Source organism: Oncorhynchus mykiss, chromosome 6 (genome assembly GCF_057628025.1).
Source record: "Oncorhynchus mykiss isolate SJ-2025 chromosome 6, ASM5762802v1, whole genome shotgun sequence".
NCBI classification, from domain to species: domain Eukaryota; kingdom Metazoa; phylum Chordata; class Actinopteri; order Salmoniformes; family Salmonidae; genus Oncorhynchus; species Oncorhynchus mykiss.
In genome coordinates this window covers 85,576,714-85,592,500 of record NC_143027.1, presented here as the reverse complement: position 1 = coordinate 85,592,500, position 15,787 = coordinate 85,576,714, and the positions used below count along the sequence as shown (strand labels likewise).

At 45.7% G+C, this 15,787-nt stretch overlaps 1 protein-coding gene across 3 annotated transcripts in view; it reads right to left on the bottom strand.

Moving 5' to 3' along the window:
- Nucleotides 1-15,493, bottom strand: part of wt1b (WT1 transcription factor b) — a 24,326-nt gene extending 8,833 nt beyond the window's left edge. The window contains exons 1-3 of one of the 3 annotated variants that reach the window (XM_036979128.2): nucleotides 14,590-15,493; nucleotides 8,790-8,912; nucleotides 7,944-8,043 (exon numbers count right to left, since the gene is read on the bottom strand). In XM_036979128.2, coding sequence (XP_036835023.1) covers nucleotides 7,944-8,043; nucleotides 8,790-8,912; nucleotides 14,590-15,019 — 653 coding nt within the window. In that variant the 5' untranslated portion in view covers nucleotides 15,020-15,493. 3 annotated transcript variants of the gene reach the window in all.
- Between the last annotated feature and the right edge of the window lie 294 nt (nucleotides 15,494-15,787).

Below are 15,787 nucleotides of genomic sequence, written 5' to 3'. Positions count from 1 at the left end.
CCCTGTATATAGCCTCCACATTGACTCTGTACCGGTACCCCCTGTATATAGCCTCCACATTGACTCTGTACCGGTACCCCCTGTATATAGCCTCCACATTGACTCTGTACCGGTACCCCCTGTATTTAGCCTCCACATTGACTCTGTACCGGTACCCCCTGTATATAACCTCCACATTGACTCTGTACCGGTACCCCCTGCATATAGCCTCCACAGTGACTCTGTACCGGTACCCCCTGTATATAGCATCCACATTGACTCTGTACCGTAACACCCTGTATATAGCCTCCACATTGACTCTGTACCAGTACCCCCTGTATATAGCCTCCACATTGACTCTGTACCGGTACCCCCTGTATATAGCCTCCACATTGACTCTGTACCGGTACCCCCTGTATATAGCCTCCACATTGACTCTGTACCGGTACCCCCTGTATATAGCCTCCACATTGACTCTGTACCGGTACCCCCTGTATTTAGCCTCCACATTGACTCTGTACCGGTACCCCCTGTATATAACCTCCACATTGACTCTGTACCGGTACCCCCTGCATATAGCCTCCACAGTGACTCTGTACCGGTACCCCCTGTATATAGCATCCACATTGACTCTGTACCGGTACCCCCTGTATATAGCCTCCACATTGACTCTGTACCGGTACCCCCTGTATATAGCCTCCACATTGACTCTGCACCGGTACCCCCTGTATATAGCCTCCACATTGACTCTGTACCGGTACCCCCTGTATATAGCCTCCACATTGACTCTGTACCGGTACCCCCTGTATATAGCCAACACATTGACTCTGTACAGTTACCCCTGTATATAGCCTCCACATTGACTCTGTACCGGTACCCCCTGTATATAGCATCCACATTGACTCTGTACCGTAACACCCTGTATATAGCCTCCACATTGACTCTGTACCAGTACCCCCTGTATATAGCCTCCACATTGACTCTGTACCGGTACCCCCTGTATATAGCCTCCACATTGACTCTGTACCGGTACCCCCTGTATATAGCCTCCACATTGACTCTGTACCGGTACCCCCTGTATATAGCCTCCACATTGACTCTGTACCGGTACCCCCTGTATATAGCCTCCACATTGACTCTGTACCGGTACCCCCTGTATATAGCCTCCACATTGACTCTGTACCAGTACCCCCTGTATTTGGCCTCCACATTGACTCTGTACCGTTACCCCCTGTATATAGCCTCCACATTGACTCTGTACCGGTACCCCCTGTATATAGCCTCCACATTGACTCTGTACCGGTACCCCCTGTATATAGCCTCCACATTGACTCTGTACCGGTACCCCCTGTATTTAGCCTCCACATTGACTCTGTACCGGTACCCCCTGTATATAACCTCCACATTGACTCTGTACCGGTACCCCCTGCATATAGCCTCCACAGTGACTCTGTACCGGTACCCCCTGTATATAGCATCCACATTGACTCTGTACCGGTACCCCCTGTATATAGCCTCCACATTGACTCTGTACCGGTACCCCCTGTATATAGCCTCCACATTGACTCTGCACCGGTACCCCCTGTATATAGCCTCCACATTGACTCTGTACCGGTACCCCCTGTATATAGCCTCCACATTGACTCTGTACCGGTACCCCCTGTATATAGCCAACACATTGACTCTGTACAGTTACCCCTGTATATAGCCTCCACATTGACTCTGTACCGGTACCCCCTGTATATAGCATCCACATTGACTCTGTACCGTAACACCCTGTATATAGCCTCCACATTGACTCTGTACCAGTACCCCCTGTATATAGCCTCCACATTGACTCTGTACCGGTACCCCCTGTATATAGCCTCCACATTGACTCTGTACCGGTACCCCCTGTATATAGCCTCCACATTGACTCTGTACCAGTACCCCCTGTATTTGGCCTCCACATTGACTCTGTACCGTTACCCCCTGTATATAGCCTCCACATTGACTCTGTACCGGTACCCCCTGTATATAGCCTCCACATTGACTCTGTACCGGTACCCCCTGTATATAGCCTCCACATTGACTCTGTACCAGTACCCCCTGTATTTGGCCTCCACATTGACTCTGTACCGTTACCCCCTGTATATAGCCTCCACATTGACTCTGTACCGGTACCCCCTGTATATAGCCTCCACATTGACTCTGTACCGGTACCCCCTGTATATAGCCTCCACATTGACTCTGTACCAGTACCCCCTGTATTTGGCCTCCACATTGACTCTGTACCGTTACCCCCTGTATATAGCCTCCACATTGACTCTGTACCGGTACCCCCTGTATATAGCCTCCACATTGACTCTGTACCGGTACCCCCTGTATATAGCCTCCACATTGACTCTGTACCGGTACCCGCTGTATATGGCCTCCACATTGACTCTGTACCGTTACCCCCTGTATATAGCCTCCACATTGACTCTGTACCGGTACCCCCTGTATATAACCTCCACATTGACTCTGTACCGGTACCCCCTGCATATAGCCTCCACATTGACTCTGTACCGGTACCCCCTGTATATGGCCTCCACATTGACTCTGTACCGGTACCCCCTGTATATAGCCTCCACATTGACTCTGTACCGGTACCCCCTGTATATAGCCTCCACATTGACTCTGTACCGGTACCCCCTGTATATAGCCTCCACATTGACTCTGTACCGGTACCCCCTGTATATAGCCTCCACATTGACTCTGTACCGGTACCCCCTGTATATAGCCTCCACATTGACTCTGTACCGGTACCCCCTGTATATAGCCTCCACATTGACTCTGTACCGGTACCCCCTGTATATAGCCTCCACATTGACTCTGTACCGGTACCCCCTGTATATAGCCTCCACATTGACTCTGTACCGGTACCCCCTGTATATAGCCTCCACATTGACTCTGTACCGGTACCCCCTGTATATAGCCTCCACATTGACTCTGTACCGGTACCCCCTGTATATAGCCTCCACATTGACTCTGTACCGGTACCCCCTGTATATAGCCTCCACATTGACTCTGTACCGGTACCCCCTGTATATAGCCTCCACATTGACTCTGTACCGGTACCCCCTGTATATAGCCAACACATTGACTCTGTACAGTTACCCCTGTATATAGCCTCCACATTGACTCTGTACCGGTACCCCCTGTATATAGCATCCACATTGACTCTGTACCGTAACACCCTGTATATAGCCTCCACATTGACTCTGTACCAGTACCCCCTGTATATAGCCTCCACATTGACTCTGTACCGGTACCCCCTGTATATAGCCTCCACATTGACTCTGTACCGGTACCCCCTGTATATAGCCTCCACATTGACTCTGTACCAGTACCCCCTGTATTTGGCCTCCACATTGACTCTGTACCGTTACCCCCTGTATATAGCCTCCACATTGACTCTGTACCGGTACCCCCTGTATATAGCCTCCACATTGACTCTGTACCGGTACCCCCTGTATATAGCCTCCACATTGACTCTGTACCAGTACCCCCTGTATTTGGCCTCCACATTGACTCTGTACCGTTACCCCCTGTATATAGCCTCCACATTGACTCTGTACCGGTACCCCCTGTATATAGCCTCCACATTGACTCTGTACCGGTACCCCCTGTATATAGCCTCCACATTGACTCTGTACCAGTACCCCCTGTATTTGGCCTCCACATTGACTCTGTACCGTTACCCCCTGTATATAGCCTCCACATTGACTCTGTACCGGTACCCCCTGTATATAGCCTCCACATTGACTCTGTACCGGTACCCCCTGTATATAGCCTCCACATTGACTCTGTACCGGTACCCGCTGTATATGGCCTCCACATTGACTCTGTACCGTTACCCCCTGTATATAGCCTCCACATTGACTCTGTACCGGTACCCCCTGTATATAACCTCCACATTGACTCTGTACCGGTACCCCCTGCATATAGCCTCCACATTGACTCTGTACCGGTACCCCCTGTATATGGCCTCCACATTGACTCTGTACCGGTACCCCCTGTATATAGCCTCCACATTGACTCTGTACCGGTACCCCCTGTATATAGCCTCCACATTGACTCTGTACCGGTACCCCCTGTATATAGCCTCCACATTGACTCTGTACCGGTACCCCCTGTATATAGCCTCCACATTGACTCTGTACCGGTACCCCCTGTATATAGCCTCCACATTGACTCTGTACCGGTACCCCCTGTATATAGCCTCCACATTGACTCTGTACCGGTACCCCCTGTATATAGCCTCCACATTGACTCTGTACCGGTACCCCCTGTATATAACCTCCACGTTGACTCTGTACCAGTACCCCCTGTATATAGCCTCCACATTGACTCTGTACCGGTACCCCCTGTATATAACCTCCACGTTGACTCTGTACCGGTACCCCCTGTATATAACCTCCACATTGACTCTGTACCGGTACCCCCTGTATATAACCTCCACATTGACTCTGTACCGGTACCCCCTGTATATAGCCTCCACATTGACTCTGTACCGGTACCCCCTGTATATAACCTCCACATTGACTCTGTACCGGTACCCCCTGTATATAACCTCCACATTGACTCTGTACCGGTACCCCCTGTATATAACCTCCACGTTGACTCTGTACCGGTACCCCCTGTATATAACCTCCACATTGACTCTGTACCGGTACCCCCTGTATATAACCTCCACATTGACTCTGTACCGGTACCCCCTGTATATAACCTCCACATTGACTCTGTACCGGTACCCCCTGTATATAGCCTCCACAGTGACTCTGTACCGGTACCCCCTGTATTTGGACTCCACATTGACTCTGTACCGGTACCCCCTGCATATAGCCCCCACGTTGACTCTGTACCGGTACCCCCTGTATATAGCCTCCACATTGACTCTGTACCGGTACCCTCTGTATATAGTCTCCACATTGACTCTGTACCGATACCCCCTGAATATAGTCTCCACATTGACTCTGTACCGGTACCCCCTGTATATAGCCTCCACATTGACTCTGTACCGGTACCCCCTGAATATAGTCTCCACATTGACTCTGTACCGGTACCCCCTGTATATAGCCAACACATTGACTCTGTACCGGTACCCCCTGTATATAGCCTCCACATTGACTCTGTACCGGTACCCCCTGAATATAGTCTCCACATTGACTCTGTACCGGTACCCCCTGTATATAACCTCCACATTGACTCTGTACCGGTACCCCCTGTATATAGCCTCTACATTGACTCTGTACCGGTACCCCCTGTATATAGCCTCCACATTGACTCTGTACCGGTACCCCCTGCATATAGCCTCCACATTGACTCTGTACCGGTACCCCCTGTATATAACCTCCACATTGACTCTGTACCGGTACCCCCTGTATATAGCCTCCACATTGACTCTGTACCGGTACCCCCTGTATATAACCTCCACATTGACTCTGTACCGGTACCCCCTGTATATAGCCTCCACATTGACTCTGTACCGGTACCCCCTGTATATAACCTCCACATTGACTCTGTACCGGTACCCCCTGTATTTAGTCTCCACATTGACTCTGTACCGGTACCCCCTGTATATAGCCTCCACATTGACTCTGTACCGGTACCCCCTGTATATAGTCTCCACATTGACTCTGTACCGGTACCCCCTGTATATAGCCTCCACATTGACTCTGTACCGGTACCCCCTGTATATAACCTCCACATTGACTCTGTACCGGTACCCCCTGTATATAACCTCCACATTGACTCTGTACCGGTACCCCCTGTATATAGCCTCCACAGTGACTCTGTACCGGTACCCCCTGTATTTGGCCTCCACATTGACTCTGTACCGGTACCCCCTGTATATAGCCCCCACGTTGACTCTGTACCGGTACCCCCTGTATATAGCCTCCACATTGACTCTGTACCGGTACCCTCTGTATATAGTCTCCACATTGACTCTGTACCGATACCCCCTGAATATAGTCTCCACATTGACTCTGTACCGGTACCCCCTGTATATAGCCTCCACATTGACTCTGTACCGGTACCCCCTGAATATAGTCTCCACATTGACTCTGTACCGGTACCCCTTGTATATAGCCAACACATTGACTCTGTACCGGTACCCCCTGTATATAGCCTCCACATTGACTCTGTACCGGTACCCCCTGAATATAGTCTCCACATTGACTCTGTACCGGTACCCCCTGTATATAACCTCCACATTGACTCTGTACCGGTACCCCCTGTATATAGCCTCTACATTGACTCTGTACCGGTACCCCCTGTATATAGCCTCCACATTGACTCTGTACCGGTACCCCCTGTATATAGCCTCCACATTGACTCTGTACCGGTACCCCCTGTATATAACCTCCACATTGACTCTGTACCGGTACCCCCTGCATATAGCCTCCACATTGACTCTGTACCGGTACCCCCTGTATATAACCTCCACATTGACTCTGTACCGGTACCCCCTGTATATAGCCTCCACATTGACTCTGTACCGGTACCCCCTGTATATAGCCTCCACATTGACTCTGTACCGGTACCCCCTGTATATAACCTCCACATTGACTCTGTACCGGTACCCCCTGTATATAGCCTCCACATTGACTCTGTACCGGTACCCCCTGTATATAACCTCCACATTGACTCTGTACCGGTACCCCCTGTATTTAGTCTCCACATTGACTCTGTACCGGTACCCCCTGTATATAGCCTCCACATTGACTCTGTACCGGTACCCCCTGTATATAGTCTCCACATTGACTCTGTACCGGTACCCCCTGTATATAGCCTCCACATTGACTCTGTACCTGTACCCCCTGTATATAGCCTCCACATTGACTCTGTACCGGTACCCCCTGTATATAGCCTCCACATTGACTCTGTACCTGTACCCCCTGTATATAGCCTCCACATTGACTCTGTACCGGTACCCCCTGTATATAGCCTCCACATTGACTCTGTACCGGTACCCCCTGCATATAGCCTCCACATTGACTCTGTACCGGTACCCCCTGCATATAACCTCCACATTGACTCTGTACCGGTACCCCCTGAATATAGCCTCCACATTGACTCTGTACCGGTACCACCTGTATATAGCCTCCACATTGACTCTGTACCAGTACCCCCTGTATATAGCCTCCACATTGACTCTGTACCGGTACCCCCTGTATATAGCCTCCACATTGACTCTGTACCGGTACCCCCTGCATATAGCCTCCACATTGACTCTGTACCGGTACCCCCTGTATATAACCTCCACATTGACTCTGTACCGGTACCCCCTGTATTTCGCCCCGCTGTTGTTATTTACTGCTCCTCTTTAATCATTTGTTTTTCTTATCTATTGTTTTTTTTAGGTACTTTCTTAAAACTGCATTGTTGGTTAAGGGCTTGTTAGTAAGCATTTCACTGTAAGGTCTACTACACCTGTTGTATTCAGCATTTCACTGTAAGGTCTACTACACCTGTTGTATTTGGCGCATGTGACAAATAACATTTGATTTGATTTGATTTAGCTCTGTGTACAGTCTCAGACGTACACCTCCTTCATACCCTGGTGATCTCACTTCCTTCCTACCCTGGTGATCTCACTTCCTTCCATTGGTCATAAGGTCCTCCTCCCTCTCAAAGACAGACTGACATTTGATGAGCTCATCAAAGGCCATTGAATATATATATATATTATTATATAGGCTTATTATTATTATTATCTCTATAGGACTTCCTGGTTGAAATATAAATACAGTACAATGAGTATCTATCTGTGATCATCACTGGAGTCAGATCCTAAATAACTATGTAGTCAAAATGAACCCTGGTATCCTAGCAATGGTAGCACAAACATGTACAGTGTAATGGTATGAGAGTCAGGCGTATGGATCTCAAGCTATAGAGATCCAAGGTGATGAGGAGGTTTGTGAACAGAAAGGTACCTGTTATAGTTCCTCAGCAGTAGAGCCTGGCTGGTTGGACAGTTCTCTGAGGGGGGGTGGCAACCAAACATGGGGGGAGGGGCAGGGTACTGCTGGTCACCTGCATAGCATACAGTAAATGAACCAGACAAACAAACCAATGAATTAGCATAAAGACCTGTTGGACAGTAGTTACAGCACGATGAAACCACATGCTCAATATAACACCAGATTGGTCTGTTTACCAGCTGACTATCTCTGCTGCTATATCCCCAGGAGTCACAGAGAAAAGATATGTCATCCCCAAACACAGACACACACACACACACAGACAGGCAGACAGACAGACAGACAGACAGACTCCCACACAAACACCAATAAAAACACGTTTCCTCTAAACAATGATCAAAACAGCAGTCCTCCCAGAGGTGGTAAACCAACCCAACTCCTTTTAAAGGACCTTCATAGCTCCTTCTCTGGCTCAGTTGTGGATTGGTCCCCTGGTGGCGGTCAACATTCCACCAAGTCTCTCATAAAGCTGTTTCCTTATCATTTCCAGAGCCAGTATATTCATTTGACCAAAATGAAAAGAAAACGTACACAGCTTTGAATAAGAGCATAGCGAGAGGTGGTGTTAAAAACACAGAGAGAGAGGTTGAGGGGAGACAGGGAGAGAGAATGGATGATAGTCATTTATAGCCCTGTAACCTCTGGGTGACTTCCTTACTAACCTTGCTGAGACCTCAGAGTCTTCATTGTTTGTGAGGTTAACTGTCACATGCTGCACACACACACACAAACACTAAAACACACACACACTATCATACACACAGGTGGACAGGAAGTGTTAAGGACAGTGAATGTTACCCATGGTAGTTGGAGGGGACAGGATGTCCTCGTGTTTGAATGAATGACAGGAGAACTGAGGGGAGTGTTGAGACGGAGTGTGACCATAGCTGGGAGCCCCGTCCAGACCTACTGTCCCATAACCTACAGAGAAAAGACACATTATAAAGACAATACTTTCTCAGTTTCACCATCATGGCAACATTTTGGAGGAAACTGTGAGTCTCCGGGAGCCGGACGGATATCTGAATCCTCATAGCAACATCACTGTAGTAAGTTTATGACACCACTGAACCCCGTCTCCCTGGAAGGTTTTCATTCACGGTTTCAGTAAAGCTGGAGAGGAAAGTTGGCATCCAGAGAATATGAAGGTCAGTAAATCTAAGGACCAAGTGGTGTGTGTGTCTGCACTTGCTCATACACACAAACGCACAAGCACACACACTCACACGCACACACACAAGCATGCACATATTCACGCACACACTCACCCACACATGACATTAGCAGGACAGGAGTCAAGGGGAGTGTTGGACAGTTCCTGAGGAGACTGACTCACCTACACGTCTCTAAATCACTGGAGCCCTTAAAGTCCCACACTGACCCACAGACCACTTCATCAAAAACTACTTTCCACAGAATCAACAAACTCTCAGTGCTCAGTGGGTCTGAGCCTCACATTACCAATCACACAGGCTAAACCCTATATGAGCCTCACATTACCAATCACACAGGCTAAACCCTATATGAGCCTCACATTACCAATCACACAGGCTAAACCCTATATGAGCCTCACATTACCAATCACACAGGCTAAACCCTATATGAGCCTCACATTACCAATCACACAGGCTAAACCCTATATGAGCCTCACATTACCAATCACACAGGCTAAACCCTATGAGCCTCACATTACCAATCACACAGGCTAACCCCTATATGAGCCTCACATTACCAATCACACAGGCTAAACCCTATATGAGCCTCACATTACCAATCACACAGGCTAAACCCTATATGAGCCTCACATTACCAATCACACAGGCTAAACCCTATGAGCCTCACATTACCAATCACAGAGGCTAAACCCTATGAGCCTCACATTACCGATCACACAGGCTAAACCATATGAGCCTCACATTACCAATCACACAGGCTAACCCCTATATGAGCCTCACATTACCAATCACACAGGCTAAACCCTATGAGCCTCACATTACCAATCACACAGGCTAAACCCTATGAGCCTCACATTACCAATCACACAGGCTAAACCCTATATGAGCCTCACAATACCAATCACACAGGCTAAACCCTATGAGCCTCACATTACCAATCACACAGGCTAAACCCTATGAGCCTCACATTACCGATCACACAGGCTAAACCCTATATGACCAATGGAAGTATGAATCAATACTGAAAATAGACTCTCTTTGTTGACAAATTATCATGTTTATTGCTGTTGTCAAATTTGATAACGTCTCAATAATAGCACACAGGAAACAGAGAAATTAAATATAAATTCAGATAAATATCAGTTAAACAATTCCCCTGACTTATCTTCTGGGGTCAGATCTTGGGAGAACAAGACCCCAAATACTATTGGGACTAATAAAAGACCCCAAATACTATTGGGACGAATAAATAAAAGAAACCCGTAAGTCAGCGCTTGTCTCATGTCAACATTTGTTTTTAAATGAAAATAATGAACAATATGGGATTCGGAAATTGGAGAGAAATATAGACCCTAGATATTCTTTTAGGCTTTGTGTAAATCTTGGAGTAAACATCTTAACCCAATATATAATTTTGATTTAGAAAAGCCTGTTTCGGAGCGGATCATTGCAATTTGGGCTCAGGATAGGTTTCTCCTTTGGAAGGAAAAGTGTTCTCAAGGTCTGGATAATTGTCACGATAGTCGTAAGCATACTCAGACCAAAGCGCAGCGTGATATGGGTTCCACATCTTTTATGATAAGTGAAGTGCACAACAAAACAACAAAGAAGAAACGAAACGTGACGTTCTGGAGTGCTCACAGGCAACAACACAAAAACAAGATCCCACAAAACACGGTGGGGAAATGGCTGCCTAAATATGATCCCCAATCAGAGACAACGATAAACAGCTGCCTCTGATTGGGAACCATACCAGGCCAACATAGAAATAAACAACCTAGATAGGAACACCCTGACCTAACCGAAATAGAGAATAACAAGGCTCTCTATGGTCAGGGCGTGACAATAATAAAGTAAGGCTAAGTGTTAGTCTGCAAAAAGTGTGTTTGAATGTGAGGTGTTTTTGAGGAAACTACATGAAAACACTCAAACATTATCACACATAGAACACATAACATCAAATGTTACAACATTCCAGAAATCCTAAGAATCAGGCGTGTGTTTTCACGTGTGTGTGTGTGTGTGTGTGTGTGTGTGTGTGTGTGTGTGTGTGCGTGCTTGTGTGTGCGTGCTTGTGTGTGTGTGCATGCATGGATGAACACACGCGTGTGCGATGCGTGCATTAGTGTGTGCTGTGCGCAGGTGTGTTATCAATTTCTATGGCACAGACAGTGACGGTCCAAGGTAATGTCCTTTTCCCACGCCCTGTATGGCGACTATACTGTTAGCTTTACTAGTCAACATCTTCACACCTCTTTAAACAACTTTTGAGGGCTTCATAGAGCATACATAAAGGCTTCATAAACACTACATAAATGCTTCACTAATCATCTTTAAGCTTATCTCACGCTCTGTAAATGGTGTATGAACATACATAGTGTGTTTTGTCACATTTGGCAATTCAACCTACAATGGTTTTGTCACCCTTTATACACCTTCTATAGAGTATGACATACGCTTATAAATGATTTGTGAAGCGTTTATGTAGTGCTTATGAAGCCTTTATGTATAGTATATAAAGCCTTTATAAGGTCTACTTTGTTTAAGGGGGGACCGAATAAACAGTAATATGACTGTAACTAGACACAGTAAGAAACTGTACAACTAGGAAAATTATACAGGAAAATGTTGTCTTCCAAACAGGTTCATTTAAATCAGGAAACATTTTGATAGGAAGGTTTTTATTTGATCCTTTGTCATCATACTGCATTAGTATTTTAGTTTGTAAAAAAATATGATTACATTGTTTTGAATGAGGGGAAACACTGATAATGTAGCTAAACTGGTAAAATATGATTACATTGTTTTGAATGAGGGGAAACACTAATAATGTAGCTAAACTGGGAAAATATGATTACATTGTTTGAATGAGGAGAAACACTGATAATGTAGCTAAACTGGTAAGATATGATTACATTGTTTTGAATGAGGAGAAACACTGATAATGTAGCTAAACTGGTAAAATATGATTACATTGTTTTGAATGAGGGGAAACACTGATAATGTAGCTAAACTGGGAAGATATGATTACATTGTTTTGAATGAGGGGAAACACTGATAATGTAGCTAAACTGGGAAGATATGATTACATTGTTTTGAATGAGGGGAAACACTGATAATGTAGCTAAACTGGGAAGATATGATTACATTGTTTTGAATGAGGGGAAACACTGATAATGTAGCTAAACTGGTAAAATATGACATCATATGAATTCCTCCCTTAATGGACTGAATCCTAATTTGAGATTAGTGTGCATGGTAGGTCTGTCTTTCATATGCACGTCAATGCTGTGTTTACTCCCTCATCTCAGCTACGGATTCGGCCCATTATGAATTTGAATTTGAGTTGAACAATTCATTAGTGAAAAGTGAACATAAAATTGTATTATGAAGTTGGTGGTTCGAGCCCTGAATGCAGATTGGCTGAAAGCCGTGGTATGTCAGACCGTATATCACAAAACATGAATTTTTATTGTTCTAATTATGTTGGTAACCAGTTTAAAATAGCAATTAGGCATCTCGGGGGTTTGTGATATATGGACAATGTACCACGGCTAAGGGCTGTGTCCTAGCACTCCGCGTTGCGTCGTGCATAAGAACAGTCCTGTACCGTGGTATATTGGCCATATACCACACCAACTCGGGCCTAATTGCTTAATTAAACAACATTTTGTATTATAAATAGATTTTGTGAACAACAAGTTTATCATGCTTATTATCATAGCTATAATAATGTTGTACCAGCCACCACATCTATGAGGTAGAATATGTGTCCATCGTTGACAACATTATTTTGTGATAGCTAGGTAGAAATAGATTCCGTTCATTATGTCAGGGATTACTATGATGTAACAATGTTCCTGTTTATGTCATGTAAATAAATATATTATGATTTTTTTACAAACAAAAAAAGTAAATGCAGAAATGATGAGAAATGATCAACTGAACTGAAATAGCTGATGGTTTGAAATTAGCTGAATAAAAAAGAAGACAGTTTTACAAAATACTGTCCAGAACTACAGCATCAAAACAATATTCATTTGTAAGTTTTACAAAATACTGTCCAGAACTACAGCATCAAAACAATATTCATTTGTAAGTTTTACAAAATACTGTCCAGAACTACAGCATCAAAACAATATTAATTTGTAAGTTTTACAAAATACTGTCCAGAACTACAGCATCAAAACAATATTAATTTGTAAGTTTTACAAAATACTGTCCAGAACTACAGCATCAAAACAATATTAATTTGTAAGTTTTACAAAATACTGTCCAGAACTACAGCATCAAAACAATATTAATTTGTAAGTTTTACAAAATACTGGGGGGGATAAAGGGGAAATCTGCAGTTGCTACATCCATTTGGGGATTTATAAATGATGTACACATTGATTCTCCAATAATATAATTTATAAATGCCTCATGAGCTTAGTTCAACTGTCCTACCTCATCAGAACCCAACATATAATCTTGTTTTGCTACAATGTTTGTAAATAAAGTAAATGTAAATAAACACTACAGTATATAGCCTCAAATCATGGTTAAAACTATCATTTGTCTATCATGGATGGCCAGTTCTTGCATCCATAGCTCTGTCTATGTATTTGAGAGAGGTTACATTTCTCCAGCCCTGTCCCTCAGCTTTTAACCAAAACAGGGATGGGGAAAACGCATTGTTATTGTTTCAACCGCTAATTGCCCCTTTAACTTGGATATTACAATCAACAATACATTTACAGCTGTATTTAAATTAGGTATTTTTTTAAAACACTGCTTTTTGTATTATTATGTTTCATTATTTTGAAGCACTATGTTCTTTGAGAATAAAAGTGAAAGTGAACGTGTTTGAACACAGGCTGAGGGAGACCTCTAGGCCATATTGTTGCATTAACTCCGTGAGTCGGGCCAGCGATAGGAAAACTGACAGCTCTCTTCCCTGTACAGGGCAGAACGACCCTGTCTAGTACAAAACATCCTGTTCAGACACAACACTGTGGACAAGGCCCAAACATCAACTCTGGACAATTACACCCAATGCAAATAGACACAGTCCAACACATTCACACAATGACCCAGGAAGTAGGGCATGGCCACATGAGAAACTCACAGACACACTCCGTCACTGACATCAGACAGTGTAGGTGCAACGCTGATGGCCTAACAATCAATCAATCAATCAAATGTATTTATAACTCCCTTTTTACATCAGCAGTTGTCATAAAGTGCTTATACAGAAACCCAGCCTAAAACCCCAAACAGCAAGCAATGAAGATGTACAATAACTTTGGCCTTGAGTGGTGAGGAGTAGACAGCTTAGCTTGAGCTGAATTCAAGAGATGCTGCAGAGGATAGAGTGAGCCCAGAGAGGGTCAATGAGGTGGCTATAGAGGAGGAGAGAGGGGAGCAGAGAGCAGCCTTACCCTGGTTCCTGTGGGTCGGCGGGCTGTCCACACAGCCTGGGAGGTAGGCTCCATTAGGAAACACCCTGGACTGGCTTGGAGCTGGCTCACCGAAGGCCCCAACCCGACAGGGGCTTGTCCCAGTGAACTGGCCAGAGAAGTGCAACGTGAAGGCCCCCAGGCCACAGTGAGGGTCCTCCAGAGGGTCCGTGGAGCCCCAGCCAGGCTCCTGCTTGATGAGGGAGTGGTGGGAGGGCAGGGAACCGTAGGGAGAGCCAGGGTGGAGGTCCAGGTAAGGTGCCCACTGAGGGGCACCCCCAACGGGCAGGCCACAGCCCCCGCTGCTCACTGATAGGGAAGGTACGGAGGGCACCGGGGGTAAGAGAGAGCTCAGGTCTCGCACCTCGGAACCCATGGACCCCATCATCCCATACGGCTCTGTCAGCATCATGGAGGATGGCAGGAGATGGACCCTGAAAAACACAACCCCCTGAGAGGCAGAGACTGGAACAGACTCCTGAGGCGCAGAGAGGAGGATAGTCGAAAAATCTAACTATGTATGGGTGTGAGAGCCTCCTTAGGAACAGTGAAGAAAAAGATTGAAAAAATAGTCAAGGCAACTTCTCTTCGGTGCGATTTAACCCGGAACTGAACGCAAAGTCAAAAAGTCCACCAACGAACCATCTTTTTCCACTTGGATCCTCTCTGTTTCAGTCCATTTCAGCGATCGTCCAATGGAGTCGTAGAGTGTTCAGGTTGTCAGTTCAGTGGACAGGCCAGAGAGTGTAGTATCACAGCCGTGTGGATGCTGTGCTGTGTGGGAGTGTGTGTAGTAGTAACAGTGCCTTGTCTCTGAGTGTGATGTCTGGTTTTCCTTACACTGCTGAAGGCTCTACTGCCTTACTCACAGGCCAGGGGGAGGAGCAAGGACCGAAAGGATGACTCCTTCACTTTATCCACTACAGGCATACCATAGAGATAGATAGAGGACTCTATTGCCCAAAAGCTCATTTTAACATGGGCAGCACTATGGAGGACTTTCACCATTTTGAAGTTGTCAACTGGTTGGGACTTCCTATGGGTTAAGGAAGGTCGCCAGGAGGGATCAGCCAATTAATTTTATTTGTGAGCAAACATTCCATAACTGCAGGGGGCAAATCTTTGACCAGATAGGGGGTGGCAGGTAGCCTAGCAGTTAAGAGCATTGAGCCAGTAACCA